The 16542-nt window shown below is 45.0% G+C and overlaps 1 protein-coding gene across 1 annotated transcript; it reads right to left on the bottom strand.

Moving 5' to 3' along the window:
- Window positions 1-487: 487 nt before the first annotated feature.
- RLN3 (relaxin 3) lies at window positions 488-703 on the bottom strand (the record flags this gene model as incomplete). The annotated part of the gene is made up of 1 exon (XM_079918705.1): window positions 488-703. The coding sequence occupies one exon, from the start codon at window positions 701-703 to the stop codon at window positions 488-490; it is 216 nt and encodes a 71-aa protein (XP_079774831.1).
- Window positions 704-16542: the final 15839 nt, after the last annotated feature.

Genomic DNA, 16542 nt, shown 5'->3' with positions numbered 1-16542 from the left:
TTCCCAGACCGGGGCACGAACCCGTGTCCCCTGCATCGGCAGGCGGACTCTCAACCACTGCGCCACCAGGGAAGCCCTGTGCCTCCCTTTTGCAGATAAAGAGGATCAGGGGAGGAAAGCAACTTGGTAGGAGGGTCACCTACTAGGTGGCAAATCTAGCCTTGTACTCACGACACCCCTCACACTCCCTTCCCTGAAGGCTTGGAAAGCACGTTAGTTTCGGCTTCTGAAAGGCACGTCCCAGTGTTGTGCAAAGAGCAGCCTTGCCTAATGCAGGGCACAGGGCTCCCGAGTAGAAGCAGACTTTTAGCTGGTGTGGATGGCTTGCTGCCCCTCCCCTATACGGCTCCCCCAGCCTTGACACAGCTTTGAGGGCCTGGCCCATCTCCCCAGCTGCATGTGGTGGAGGAGGGACTCTCCTGCCCCAGCCCCTCATCTCACCTCTGTCCCTGGCTCCTTGGACCCATCTTGTGTCCTGTCAATGCCCCTAACACACACACAGCACCTCCCCAGCCTCACCCATAGCTTCGTAGGCCAGGATGTCTGACCGTCTCCACCAGGAGCCCCCACAGGTGAAGATGACTGCTCGGATGAATTCACGGCCGCAAAGCTTCACTCCGTAGGGTGCTGCCTGGGCCTCTGTCCACAGCTCCCCAGCCAGCACCCCCATGGCCAGCAGCAGCAGCAGAGGACGTTTGGCCATGCTGGACAGGGCTGCCTGAGATGTGAGAGGTGGCACAGCAAGGCAGCTTCCTGTGGTTGGTGCCGCCACCGCCTCCTGGCCCCCCATTTATACATCTTAGCTCCCCCCTCTTGTCATGCCTGTCATGGGGGAGCGAAGTGACCTCCTTTATCTCCACTAGCAGAGAGGAGGCAGGCACGCGGCCCCCTCCACCCCTCCAGCACTGACCTTTCCCGTTTCCCGGACCAAGCAATAACCTTTCACCAAGGATGGGGTGACGTGGTCCAGCTCACTGTCATCTTCAACAGAGAGAGGTGAGAAGGCCTCCACTTAGCAAGAGACCAGGAACCCAGACCCCCACCAGACTGGGAGAGAGGGCACAGCCAGCCCCCCATCACCACCATACTGCTAGGGTCCCAGGCCTTCTCCATAATAACAAGAATAATGAGTGCTTACACAGTATGCACTGTGGGGCCAGGCACTGCTCTAAATATGTATATTTGTTTAATTGATTTAATCCTCCCAACAGCCTATGATAATAGTTCTCATTTGAGCAAGGCTCAGAATCTCCTGGAGGGCTTGTTAAAACACACATCACTGGGCCCTATGTGCAGAGTGTCTGAAAATCTGCATTGACGACAAATTTCCAGGCCATGCTAATGCTGCCGGTCCAGAAACCACACTTTTTTTTTTTTAACTTTCTTTTTTTTTTTTTATGGTGTGCGGGCCTCTCACTGTTGTGGCCTCTCCCATTGCGGAGCACAGGCTCCGGACGCGCAGGCTCAGCGGCCATGGCTCACGGGCCTAGCCGCTCTGCGGCATGTGGGATCTTCCCGGACCGGGGCACGAACCCTTGTCCCCTGCATCGGCAGGCGGACTCTCAACCACTGCGCCACCAGGGAAGCCCTTAACTTTTTATTTTATATTGGAGTATAGCCAATTCATAATGTTGTGATAGTTTCAGGTGCACAGCAAAGGGCCTCAGCTATACGTACACATGTATCCATTCTCCCCCAAACTCCCCTCCCATCCAGGCTGCCACATAACATTGAGCAGAGTTCCCTGTGCTATACAGTTGGTCCTTGTTCAGAAACCACACCTTTAAGAGCCACTGGACTATGAGACTAGGACAAAGACTGTCTCCAGGTTACAGGTGAGGAAACAGAAGAGTGACCTAAGGTGCCCAAGATCAGCTAGTAAGTGGAGGTGGGAGTTGGGGTTCAAACAGAGCCTCTGGTTCCAGAGCTAATGCTCTCCAAGGGAAAAAGTATTTTTTTTAATTTTTATTGGAGTATAGTTGATTTACAATGTTGTGTTAGTTTCAGGTGCACAGCAAAGTGAATCAGTTATATATACACATATATCCACTGTTTTTTTAGATTATTTTCCCATATAGGCCATTACAGAGTATTGAGTAGAGTTCCCTGTTCTATACAGTAGGTTCTTATTATTTATCTATTTTATTTATAGTAGTGTGTGTATGTCAGTCCCAATCTCCAAATGTATCCCTCCCCCCAGGGAAAATTTTTAAGGATTAAAAAATACTCTTGGGACTTCCCTGGTGGTGCAGTGGTTAGGAATCTGCCTGCCAATGCAGAGGACACGGGTTCGAGCCCTGGTCCGGGAAGATTCCACATGCCACAGAGCAACTAAGCTCATGCACCACAACTACTGAAACCCGCGCGCCTAGAGCCCATGCTCCCCAACAAGAGAAGCCACTGCAATAAGCCCGCGAACCGCAACGAAGAGTAGCCCCCGCTCGCCGCAACTAGAGAAAGCCCGCGTGCAGCAACAGACCCAATGCAGCCAAAAATAAAGTAAATTTATTTTTAAAAAAATTGTTATGGGAACAGAGTTTCAGTTTCGCAGATGAAAAGGGTTGTGGAGATGGATGGTAGTGATGGTTGCACGACCATGTGAATGTACTTTATGTCGTTGAACTGGACACTTAAAATGGTTAAGATGGTACATTTCCTGTTATGTGTATGTTACCATAATTTTAAATATAATTTTTAAATGTTTAACTAATATCATATACAGAGAGGAACTGTCGTGTGCTGGGCAATGTTTAACAGTGGGCTTTCCGGATACAAATGAACTTATTTACAAAACAGAAATAGACCCACAGACAGAAGACAAACTTATCATTACCAAAGGGGAAAGGGGTGGGGGAGGGATAAATTAGGAGGTTGGGATTAACATATACACACTACTATATATAAAATAGATAACCAACAAGGACCTACTGTATAGCACAGGGAACTATACTCAATATTTTGTAATAACCTATAAGGGAAAAAATCTGAAAAAGAATATATATATATATATACACACATATATATAAATGTGTGTATAACTGAATCACTGTTCTACACACCTGAAACTAACACAACATTGTAAATTAACTATGCTTCAATTTTTTTAATAATTTTTTTAAAATATTTATTTATTTGACTGCACCAGGCCTTAGTTGCAGCACGCGGGATCTTTAGTTGTGGCATGCGGGATCTAGTTCTCTGACCAGGATCAAACCCGGGCCCCTTGCATTGGGAGCACGGAGCCTTAGCCACTGGACCACCAGGGAAGTCCCTATACTTCAATTTTTAAAAAAATAAATTATTTTATTTTATTTTATTTACTTTTGGTTGCGTTGGGTCTTCATTACTGCATGCGGGTTTTCTCTAGTTGCTGCGAGCGGGGGCTACTCTTCGTTGCGGTGCGCGGGCCTTTCATTGCGGTGACTTCTCTTGCTGCAGAGCACAGGGGCTCTAGGTGTGCAGGCTTCAGTAGTTGCGGCTCGTGGGCTCTAGAGCACGGGCTCAGTAGCTGTGGCACACGGGATTAGTTGCTCCGCGGCATGTGGGATCTTCCCAGACCAGGGATGTCCCCTGCATTGGCAGGCAGATTCTTAACCACTGCGCCACCAGGGAAGCCCCCTATACTTCAATTTTTAAAAATATTAAACAATAACAAAACAAAACAAGTAAACCCCAATGGGCTCTCCGGGGGAAAAAAAAAAAAAAAAGGCCCTGATTTATACCAGTTATAGGTTTCTGGCCAATTTCAAGCTACCAGCGTGATATCAGTGTGATGTTGCCAAATTCCTGAAAAGGTAACAATCAGTTTTCACAAGTCAGTATAAGCCGGCTCCAGGACACCACCAAAATGTGAAAAACATTGCAATTTGCTCAATTTAGAAAATAATGATTTTTTTAAACACCCATGTCATCATTACCCAGATCAAGAAGAAGGACAGTGCCAGCACCACAGATGTCAACCCCCCCCCACCCCGCATCCCCAGTCACAATTTCTTCCCTACAGAGGTAGCCACCATCCTGACTTCAGCCATCACCACTTCTTTGCTTTTTATTCGTTTTTTTTGTTTGTTTGTTTGTTTTTCACCGTGCCACATGGTTTATGCGATCTTAGTTCCCCAAGCAGGGATTGAACCCAGACCCTCTGCTGTGAAGGCTCGGAGTCCTAACCACTGGACAGCCAGAGAATTCCCTGCTTTGAATTAGTTTTAACACCAACCTGGGCATCTCTGAAACAGATAACTGAATCTCTGAAACATAACTGAGTCTATTTCTTTTTTTTTTTTCCTTTTTTTTTTTTTCATTCTAACAAATTGAACTTTTTATCAAAGTTCATACAGATCTGGGCACATACAGAAAAGTGCCCAGATCATCAGTGGACACCTGGAAGCATTTTCACAAACTGAACACACTTCTGCATCCACCCCTCAGGTCCAGAAACAGAACATTCCCAGCCTCCATCCAGAGCAGGGAAATTAAACTCCACCGTCTGGGAGGAGGAGTATGGAAGAATTTGTGGACATATGTTAAACCTATACTAACTAATAAATGCTTTGAGTGAGATGCTTTGAGGCTATGCAAAGATCCTGTTTCCTGTTCCACCCACTGATATTAGCATTCATTGGTGGAGCGTGTGCATTTGCTATTATTTATTATTTGGAATTCTTCTGTAAGGAAGAGTTGTTTCATCTCCATTTATTTACTTGTGCAATTATTTGTTTATACCAATATGGACTCATGAATAGTTATTTTTATTCTTTGGGTTAAAATTCAATACTATTATTATTTATTTCACCACCCAAATTGTTTCAGCTTTGGCCATTGGGAGCTCTTTCAATTGGTCTCTGCTCTAAGCATTTTCTTTCAGGCACTGCTCTTTTGACATGACTATCTCTCTCTGTCTCTGTCTCTCTGTCTCTCTGTCTGTCTGTCTGTCTGTCTGTCTCTCTCTCTCTCTCTCTCTCTATATATATATATATATATTTTTTTTTTAAGTACTTCCTTACTGTCTGGCACCACAAGATGTTCCAGGCTCATGTTGCATTTCCCCTGCCCCAGTCCTAGTATCAGCCATTTTCCCAAGGAGCCTGTGTTCCCTTTACTGGAGAGTGGCATTGAGAAGCCAAGACCTGGATGCTGAGTCTGCTCATTGCTACTGAGGGTGGGAGTTGATGTTGTTGCTTCTGGGCCTTCTCAGCTGATAGCATCACTTAAAAAAAAAAAACATTGAGGTAAAATTCATATGAAATAAAATTGACCTTTTTTTTTTTTTTGTGGTATGCGGGCCTCTCACTGTTGTGGCCTCTTCCGTTGCGGAGCACAGGCTCCGGACGCGCAGGCTCAGCGGCCATGGCTCACGGGCCCAGCCGCTCCGCGGCATGTGGGATCTTCCCGGACCGGGACACGAACCTGTGTCCCCTGCATCGGCAGGCGGACTCTCAACCACTGCATCACCAGGGAAGCCCAAAATTGACCATTTTAATGTTACATGTACATGCATGTTCATAGTAGCACTAGTCACAATAGCCAAAAAGTGGAAACGACCCTGATGCCCATCAACAGATGACTGGATAAACAAAATATGGTCCATCCATACAATGGAATATCACTCAGCCTAGAAAGGAACGAAGCAATGACACGTGATACAATGTGGATGAACCTTGAAAGCATTATGCTGAGTGAAAGAAGCCAGACACCAAAGGTCACATAGTGGATAATTCCATTTATAGGAGATGTCTGGAATAGCCACACCCATAGAGACAGAAAGCAGACTAGTGGTTGCCAAGGGTTGGGAGGAGGGAGGAATCAGGAGTAATTCCTACCGGTATGTCTCTGGCGTGACGAAAACATTTTGGATCTAGACAGAGGTGGTGGTTGCACAGCATTATGAATATACTAAATACCACTGAATTGTTCACTTTACCACGGTTAATTTTATATGTCAATTTCACCTCAATTTATTTATTTATTTGTTTTGTTTTTTGTTTTTTGCCACACCGTGCAGGTTGTGGAGCTTCCCCGGTGAGGGATCGGAACTGTACCCCCTGCAGTGGAAGTGCAGTCCTATTTAATTATTTATATTATATATTTTTAAATTTCACTCAATTTACGAAAAACAACAATAAGGGCTCTGGTGATGGGCAGAGCGGGGTTCGAATCCCATGTCTGCCTAGTTCCTGCTGTGTGACCTTTGGCAAGTCACTTAAGCTCTCTGTGCCTTGGTTTCCTCACCTGTAAAACAAGGAGGATTCAATGAGTGTGTCAAATTCTTAAAACAGTCTGTGGCATGCAGTAAGTGCTGTTTAATTAAATGTTATTTCTTTTTTTTAAATTTTTAAATTTTTATTTTTATTTTGGCTGTGTTGGGTCTTTGTTCATGCACGAGGGCTTTCTCTAGTTGTGGCGATCGGGGGCTACTCTTCATTGTGGTGTGCGGGCTTCTCATTGGGGTGGCTTCTCTTGTTGTGAAGTGTGGTCTCTAGGCGCGCGGGCTTCAGTAGTTGCAGCACATGGGCTCAGCAGTTGTGGCACACGGGCTCTAGAGCTCAGGCTCAGTAGCTGTGGTGCATGGGCTTAGTTGCTCCTCAGCATGTGGAATCTTCCCAGACCAGGGCTCGAATCCGTGTCCCCTGCATTGGCAGGCGGATTCTTATCCACTGTGCCACCAGGGAAGCCCCTTAAATGTTATGTCTACTTGACACATCCCTTTTGGATTTGAACTTTATTCCTTTGTCCTTTTCTTCATGACAGACTCCTGGCCTTGGTTGCCCCCAAGGCCAAGGCCAACGCTCCAGAAGACAGGGGTCATATCTGACTGTACTGCTTCAAAAGGGCTGATGAATAATATGTTCCCCTCCTCTGCCTCTTCTCCTGGCCACTCTCTATGGATGTACCCTTCTGCCCTTTTCTCCATATCCCCAATCCTGGCCCAGGGGTTGCTGATGAACAAACACGTCAGGAAATATTTATTTAACTGACTGTCCCAGAACCAGAAGCTTCTTTTGTGCCTCACACAGAATCAGAATTTTGAGCCCATCACAGCTGAGTGCAAATCCCACTTCCTGCGAGCAAGGCGCTGCACCTCTATGAGTTCATTGGGAAGATGTAGATAATAAGCGTATCTACTTTATGGGGTTGTTTGAGGACTTGGGTGAAATTATGCAAAGTGCTTAGCACTGGGCATGACACCCAAGTGCAGAGGGTTGAATGGTGATCACCTCCTGGTGATATATCGCAGGACCTGTGAACGTGATCTTATTTGGAAAAAAGGATCTTTGTGGATATAATTAAGGACTCTGAAATGAGATCATCCTGGATTATCTGGGTGGGCCTTAAATCCGATGACAAGTGTTAATAGACAGAGACAGAAGAGAAAAGGCCAAGTGAAGATAGAAGCAGAGATTGGAGTGATGTAGCCAAAGAGGCCAAGTCATGCCAGAAGCCACCAAAAGCTGCAAGAGAATGAAAGATCCTCCCCTAGAGCCTTGGGAGCAAGCCACAGCTCCGCTGACACTTTGATTTCAGACTTCTGGCCTGCAAAACTGTGAGCGAATAAATTTCCACTGCTGTAAGCCACCCAATTGTGGCGAACTGTTACAGCAGCCATAGGAAACGCATATATAAGAATTGGGAAATGTTATCTGCTACCAATATCATTATTGTTACTGTCATCATCATCACCACCATTATCATGGGCAGCATAAAAATGCACTTAAGGGACTTCCCTCGTGGCACAGTGGTTAAGAATCTGCCTGCCAGGGCTTTCCTGGTGGCGCAGTGGTTGAGAGTCCGCCTGCCGATGCAGGGGACACGGATTCGTGCCCCGGTCCGGGAAGATCCCACATGCCGCGGAGCGGCTAGGCCCGTGAGCCGTGGCTGCTGAGCCTGCGTGTCCGGAGCCTGTGCTCCAACCTCAACGGGAGAGGCCACAACAGTGAGAGGCCCGTGTACCGCAAAAAAAAAAAAAAAAAGGAATCTGCCTGCCAGTGCAGGGGACGCGGGTTTCAGTCCTGGTCCGGGAAGATCCCACATGCCACAGAGCAACGAAGCTCTTGTGCCACAACTACTGAGCCTGCAGTCCAGAGCGTGATCCACAACTAGTGAGCCCACGTGCCGCAACTACTGAAGCCCGTGCGCCTAGAGCCTGTGCTCCACAACAAGAGAAGCCACCGCAATGAGAAGCCCGCGCACCACAATGAAGAGTAGCCCCCGCTCGCCGCAACTAGAGAAAGCCCGTGTGCAGCAACTAAGACCCAACACAGCCAAAAATAAATAAATAAATAAATAAATTTATATTAAAAAAACACCCACAACCCAGATCTTTTAAAAAAAAGCACTCAAATCTTACCAATCAATCCTAAATAAAGCCATTCTTCTAATTTGTTAACTTTTTTATTTTTTTATTTATTTAATTTTTGGCTGTACCAGGTCTTAGTTGCAGCACGTGGGATCTTTTAGCTGCGGCATGCAGGCTCATAGTTGCAACATGCGGACTTCTTAGTTGTGGTATGTGAACTCTTAGCTGTGGCATGCATGTGGGATCTAGTTCCCCGACCAGGGATCAAACCCGGGCCCGCTGCTTTGGGAGTGTGGAGTCTTACCCACTGGACTACCAGGGAAGTCCAGTTAATTTTATTTTTGAACAGTTAATACATTCATGGGCTTCAGAAAACGAAAAGTATAAGGTTTATGCTGCAGTATCTCCCTCCCAAGTCTTAGTTCCCCTCTCTTCACCCACAGGTAACCCACTGCTCTTGATTTCCTGAGTATCTTTCTGGAATTTCTGTGCACATATGAAAAGAAATATGAATACAAGTCCTTATCCCTCCACCCCCTCCAACACACACACACACCTGCTTTTACATTAAAGGTAGCATTAAAATGTTGGGTTTTTTATTGTGGTAAAATATATATAACATAAAATATACCATTTTAGCCATTTTTAAGTATAAAATTCAGTGGCATTAAGTACATTCACATTGTCATGCAATTATCACCATCACCCATCTCCAGAAATTTTTCATCTTCCCAAACTGAAACTCTGTACCCAGTTAAACAGGCACTCCCCATTCCTCCCTCTCCCAGCTCCTGGTAACCACCATTCCACATTTTGTCTCTATGAATTTGCTTTTTCAAGGTACATTGCAAATTGGAACGATACAGGACTTTCCCTTTTGTGTCTAGATTCTTGCATTCAGCATAATCATTCAAGGTTCATCCATCCATGTGGTAGAATGTGTCAGAATTTCAGTTCAAGGTAACATGTTTTACATATTCTTCTGCAGCTTCCTCCTCCACACCCCCCCCCCCCAACTTAACAACAAATGCTGGAGTATTCCCCTTTCCAAAGCTCTCTTTATGCACCCTTGTCATTATCTACAGCCGGATGGTATTTTGCCATGTAGATACCCCATAGTTAATTTCACTGCCAGAGACAGACATTTTTTCATTCGTTTGTTCTTAGGTTAACACTGCAGTGAAGAACCTTGCACCAATGTCATTTCACATGTATGCAAGTGTATCTGTATATAAATTCTGCAATGTGAGATTTCTGGCTCGAAGATTATGTGCATTTGTAATTTTTACAGATATTACCAGATTTCCTTCCTTGAGGGTTAGATTAATTCACACTCCCTCCAGCAATGGATAAGAGTCCTGTTTCCCTTCAGCTTCACCAACAGAATATTATCAAACTTTGGATTTTTGCCAAAAGAACAAGTGAAAAGTGGTATCTCAGAGTAGAGAAAATTTGCATTTGCCTCACCACAAGCAAGACAGAACATGTTTCCATATTTCCATGTGTTTAAGAGCTTTTTATAGTTTTCTTTTTCCTCTCTGGTCACCTTCCTTGTCCATTATTCTTTCAAGTTGTTGATCTTTTCCTTCCTGATTTCTAGGAGTTTTTTTTTTTTTTAATTTTTTTTCTTTTTTAAAAAAATTAATTAATTATTTTTGGCTGCGTTGGGTCTTGGTTGCTACGAGCTGGCTTTCTCTAGTTGCCACGGGCAGGGTATACTCTTTGTTGCAGTACGTGGGCTTCTCACTGAGGTGTCTTCTCTTTGTTGCAGAGCACGGTCTCTAGGCGCACAGGCTTCAGTAGTTGTGGCATGTGGGCTCAGTAGTTGTGGTGCACGGGCTTAGTTGCTCCCTGGCATGTGGGATCTTCCTGGACCAGGGCTGAAACCCGTGTCCCCTGCATTGGCAGGCGGATTCTTAACCACTGCGCCACCAGGGAAGTCCCTTGTTTTGTTTTGTTTTGTTTTGTTGGCCACTCCATGCAGCTTGCAGGATCTCAGTTCCCTGACCAGGGATTGAACCCGGTCCACGGCAGTGAAAGCCCGGAATCCTAACCACTAGGCCACCAGAACTCCCCTAGCAGTTCTTATATGTTAAGGAAGCTTACCATATGGTTATGAAATGTGTAGTAAATATTTTTTCCCGATTTGTCATTTCTCTAAACTCTTACGATTACTGACCACTAACGTTTATTGAGGATTTGCTACGTGTCTGGCTTTGGTTCTTTAAACACACCATCTCTGTTCAACCTTATTGACACCATTTTTCATCTCTAAATACTCCAACACACATTTCCCTACATAATATAATGCCATTTTCACACCTAACAAAACATACAGTCATTCTTCAGTATCATCTTACACCAAAGCGAATGGTAACATTTCCCCGAGTCTCTGAAATATCTGTTCAGAGTTGGTTTAGAGCAGTGCTGGCCAATAGCACTGTCTCTGATGATGAGAATGTGTTTTCCCATATAGTAGTCACTAGCTACATGTGGCTGTTGAGCCCTTAAAATGTTTCCTGTGAGACTGAGGAACTGAATTCTTCACTGTATTTTATTTTACTTTCTTTAAGTTTTAATAGCCACATGGAAAATTACAGGCCGATATCCCTGATGAAGCTAGATGCAAAAACTCTCAACAAAATATTAGCAAATCAGGGACTTCCTGGCAGTCCAGTGGTTAAGACTCTGAGCTTCCACTGCAGGGACTAGGGTCCGACCCCTGGTCAGAGAACCAAGATCCTGCATGCCCTGTGGCTCGGCCAAAAAAAAAAAAAAAAAATTAGCAAATCAAATTCAACAATACATTAAAGGGCTCATATACCATGATCAAGTGGGATTTATTCTAGGGATGCAAAGAGGTTCAACACCTGTAAATTAATCAGTGTGATAAACCACATTAACAAAATGAAGGATAAAAATCATGTGATCATCTCAATAGATGCAGAAAAAATATCTGACAAAATTCAATATCCTTTCCTGATAAAAACTCTCAGCAAACTGCTATTCAGAGGAAATGTACTTAATGTAACAAAGGCCATATATGACGAGCCCACAACTAACATCATACTCAACACTGAAAGTTTTTCCTCTAAAATTAGGAACAAGACAAGGGTGCCCACTCACTACTTCTATTCAACATAGCACTGGAAGTCCTAGCCAGAGCAGTTAGGCAAGAAAAAGAAATAAAAGGCATCCCCTCCCGTAAAAATAGCCACACAGGACTAGCAATTACCATATAAGACAGTGCAGATGTAGAATATGACTTCCTCACCCAAATACATCTCACCTGTACTCACTTTCTCCATTATTCCCCTCCCACTTGGCCCTCAGCCTTTTGCAGTGTGACATCTGCCCCCCGGCAAATTGCCATGAACCCAGGTCTCACCCCAGCCCCGCTTCTCCCCAGATTCTATCATACCTTCATTGGTTCATGCAAAGCCCTCACCAGTTTAATTTCTGTCCCCTCCATCCCAGATCCCCAATTCCTTGCCCTTCCCAAACCTTTGCCAGCATCCCTAAGGCAACTGCTACGTGTTCTTAAGCTGGTAGATAGTCAATAATAGGATGTATCATTTTGTGTGTTCATACTTTTACTTTATATGCTTATACAAGTATGCTGTAATTTGCAAAATGACATTGTGTACTAGATCTCCATCTGTATCCTTTTCAGGGATACATTGTGGGATTTTTTGTTTATTTTGTTTTTACTTTTTTTTTCTTTTTTTTAACCAGATTGAAAGCATTTATTAACTTCTTTCCTTCAGCCTCCTCCCAACAAAAAGTTGTCTTCCCAGAGTTGGGGGGACGGGTTCATGTAGATATGCATACACCCCAAGTATTTTCTCTAAAAGCCCAATTATTTAGGGCATTGTCTCTCAGATCTTTGTTATTTTTAAATCTCAGTCCATTCCTTTCTTTTACAAATCTTCTTTTCAGTGCCTCCAGAAATCTTCCATGCGTGAAGATTGTCTTCATGCATCAGATTCGTGGCTATATCTGCACAGTGTTTATATATCAAACATAAATAAATAAATATATATATATATATATATTTCTTTTACCCTACTGTGTACATAGTTTGAAAAGTTAGAAGAACCACCCTGGGATTCCCTGGTGGCGCAGTGGTTAAGAATCCGCCTGCCAATGCAGGGCACATCCGGGAAGATCCCACATGCCTCGGAGCAACTAAGCCCGTGGGCCACAACTACTAAGCCTGCGCTCTAGAGCCCGCGAGCCACAACTACTGAGCCCACGTGCCACAACTACTGAAGCCCGCGCGCCTAGAGCCCACGCTCTGCAACAAGAGAAGCCACCGCAATGAGAAGCCCGCTCACCACCGCAATGAAGAGTAGCCCCCGCTCACCACAACTAGAGAAAGCCCGCACATAGCAACAAAGACCCAACACAGCCAAAAATAAATAAATTTTAAAAATTTAAAAAAAAGAAGAAGAACCAGCCTGCTAATCATTCACTACACCTCATGTTTAATAAGCAGAAATGCACAGGCTTTTAAGATGAATTTCCAGCATAACAGAAGGACATCTTGTTTGCATTTCAATGCACCAAGTGTCAGATTCTTATTTCATTACTCACTGGCACATTAATGGATGGCTCTTAATTTCTTTTTTTCTCTCTTTTAGCAAAACTCCATGAAGACCTCTCACTCTTGGGTCAGGAGCAAGGTTGCCTTATTTTAAAATGCTATAGTGTCTGAGTTTCACCGCAACAGCATCACATTTTTTAAGAGCTACTTTGTTGCTTTCACTGTTAGGTTAGTACTCTATCACTCAGCGTTCTTATTTCATCTTTCTAGTCCCTGAGGGATGGACACCTACATTGCTTCCAACTTCCTGCTTCAATGAGCATTCTTATCTGGTGCAAAACTCAGTGAATATAAAAACTTGGAAGAGAATTACCAAAGTTGTAGTTCTCTCTCAATTTAACAGGGATCCAATAACTGGCTTAAACAAGAGAGAATGTTTGTCTCTGCTGGCAGACAGCCTGGGGACCCTGGTCCTTCTGTCGGTTGCTCCACCATCCTCCAGGGCAGTATCTCCAAGGACATTTGGCTGTGTCTGGAGACATCCTCGTTGTCACACCTGGCAAAGGGAGGGGTTGGGGAGGTTGTGTGCTCCTGGCATGTAGTGAGTGGTGGCCAGGTATGCTGCTCACTACTCTACAGTGCACAGAATAGCCCCCTGCGACAAAGAACAATTTGGCCTCAAATGTCAATGATGTCGCCTGCCCTACAATAGTCCCCACTCTTTTATTTTTTTCTTTTTTGGCCGCACTGCGAGGCATGCAGGACCTTAGTTCCCCGACCAGGGATGGAACCTGTGCCCTCTGCAGTGGGAGCGTGGAGTCTTAACCACTGGATCACCAGGGAAGTCCCCCACTCCTTTTTGTCATAACTGACGCATTGAAGACACCGGGACAGTTGTCCTGTAGCACACTCCACCCTTGGGGTTTGTCAGTTGCTTCCTGATGTCATTTAACTTGTTCCTCTACGCTTCCCATTTCCTGCAAACTGGATGTTAGGTCAAGAGACCTGATCAGAGTCAAGTTTAACATTTTGGCAAGATGTGTCCCAGGGGAAGCTGTGAACTTCCATTGGTATCACATCAGGAGGCCCCGGAGGCCCAAGGGTCCCTCTACTGTGATGCTCAGCTTCACTGCAGCTAACACTGGTGACAGTCTGGCCTCTGTGATGAAGTCTGCATCCCTACACCTAGTGAACCCTGGGCGTATCTTGCTCCCCAACATCTTCTCACCCGATGTTTGAGAACACCCATCGATGAATACTGCCCAAATCAATTATTTCATTGGCTTCTGCAAAATGGTGATTGTTTTAATTCTCTCATTCCTTCCAGTTTTTTTGGCCATGCCACACAGCTTGCGGGATCTTAGTTTCCCAAGCAGGGATGGGGCCAGGGATCAAACCCAGGCCCCCTGCAGTGGAAGCGCGAAGTCCTAACCGCTGGATCGCCAGGGAATTCTCTCCTTCCACATTTTTTAGCTGGCATTCTTAGACTGTTTGGTGACCATGAAAAGTTACTACTGGGAAGGCAAGTGGTGACCATGAAAAGTTACTACTGGGAAGGCAAGATCGTGCTTAATTCCTTACTTTTAATTACCAACATTTTCGGAAAGGAGTTGGTTGAGAGCTACTTCCAATGGGTTAATAAGTATGTGTGTGTTTTAACTTTCAAATCGAGGTATAACATACATAAAGTGCACAGATCTTAAAGGGAGAGCTCAGGGAATTTTTACAGCTATATACCTGTGCAACCACCACCAGATAAAAATATAGAGCATTTCTAATCCCACACGGCCTTCCCTGCCATTAAGTTTTATAATGAGTAATTTTAATTGAAGAAATGATTTCCAGGCTTGATTGTACCCATCTTGGGGGTTCAAGGACTTCAGGAAGGTGGGGAAATGGGTGAGAAGTAAAAATAGGGCTTCTTGGCACTCCCCCACCCAACATGGCTGGCTCTGGCACCCAAACCTGTCTCACAGAAGTAGCTGCAAGGGTCGAGCGACTTGTTTTGCCAGTCAGGGTTTATCTCGGGCACCTCCTGCCTGGAAGTCTCATTAATTCTTGGGGCTCAGCTAGTATTTCCAAGCAGACGGGGACTGCCCCTTCTAGTCTTCCATCGAGGGTCACACCCAGGGGCAGAAAAGCACACTGAAAAGTCCCAGAGAAGGAGACAGGCTGTCTGGGTTCTGCTGCCTTCAGTTACATGATCCTAGAGGAGGTACTTTCCCTTCTGAGCCTTTGTTTGCTTACCTGTCAAGTGGGGGGAATATTCCGCTTTGCTGGGTTCTTGGGAGGATTTCGGCAGAATCATCAGACTACCTTTACATTTCTGACCTCAGCTGTTGGCACGTTCCTCTTTGCTAATTCCACCCCTGCCAGATGTCTGTTCCAGTCCCCAGGCCTTTGCTTCTGCAGTTCCACCTCCGTTTTGTGAGGCTTGCCTGCTTTCTACAACTCAGGCGCAGTTCGAAGGAGCCCCTCCTCAGGTTACGTGGGCTACAGCGGTCTCTCTTATCACGCACACTCTAATGTTGCTTTTTTTTTTTAAGAGTCTTTGTTGTTGTTTTCTAAATTGAAGTATAGTTGATTTACAATATTGTGTTAGTTTCAGGTGTACAGCAAAGTTATTCATATATATATATATATATATATACACACTTTCTCAGATCCTTTTCCCTTATAGGTTATTACAAAATATTGAGTATAGTTCCCTGTGCTATATTATCAGTCCTTTCTGATTATTTTCTACATAGTAGCGCCTCACAGCTCTTACGAACCTATCTTGAGTATTAATTTCACTGCTTATTGTGTCTCCTCCTGTAGTAGAATGCAGAGTCTAGGGACTTGTCTGCTTTTTTCACTTTTACAGGCAGGGCCTTGCCTGAGGAAAGTGTAATGTTCGTTGAACTAGGAAACATAAACCCAGAGAGGTGGAGCCACTTTCTCATTTGTCACACAGCAAAATCTGCATTAGAACTTCAGGCTCTGAGCCTTTGCTTTCTTTTCCCTCCCTCTTTGGTGGGGATTAGGACACAAAACTTAAGGGTTGTCAAAAAAATTAGTCATCGAGATATTTTTAAAAGTCAAAATTGGGAATTCCCTGGCGGTCCAGTGGTTAGGACTCTGCGCTTTCACAGCGGAGGGCCGGGGTTCAATCCCTGGTCTGGGAACTAAGATCCTGGCCAGCTGTGCCGCTGCCAGGAAAAAAACAAAAAGTATAAAGAAGCAAGCTGTGTGTCGCTGCCAGGAAAAAAAAAAAATTAATGTCAACAAAAAGCAAAAGATAAGATTCGACCTTGCACTCGCATGACTCACCCCGCCCTAATCCCAGTCCTGGCAGATCCCGTCTTTATTTAAAATTTTGCTATTCTGTTCACCATGGATTTATTTTTTTCCCATTAATTTTGATATTTAAAAACTATTGCAATACTTCATTAGAATGTTATTCATCTTGATGATTGAGTTTTTCCACCCAAGACGCTCACCCTAGTACAAGTCCCGCTTCTGTCTCTTCTCCTCCCCTAGAGAAACTGAGGCACGGAGGACTCGGGGTGGGAGTGGGGGAAGGATGGGGGAGCTGTGTGGAGTCGGTTGAGCAACCCGAGCTGCCCCGGGAGGGGCTGGACGGTGACCTTTGCTTATCGCCCGCGGAATAAGCAGCTAATTAAGTCTCCCTCGCCTGCGGGAGACCTTTCCCAGGTCGGCC

This window comes from Stenella coeruleoalba, assembly GCF_951394435.1.
Source record: "Stenella coeruleoalba genome assembly, chromosome: 3".
NCBI lineage: Eukaryota > Metazoa > Chordata > Mammalia > Artiodactyla > Delphinidae > Stenella > Stenella coeruleoalba.
Note: the sequence above shows the minus strand (reverse complement) of the source record. Positions and strands in the feature narration are given on the sequence as shown.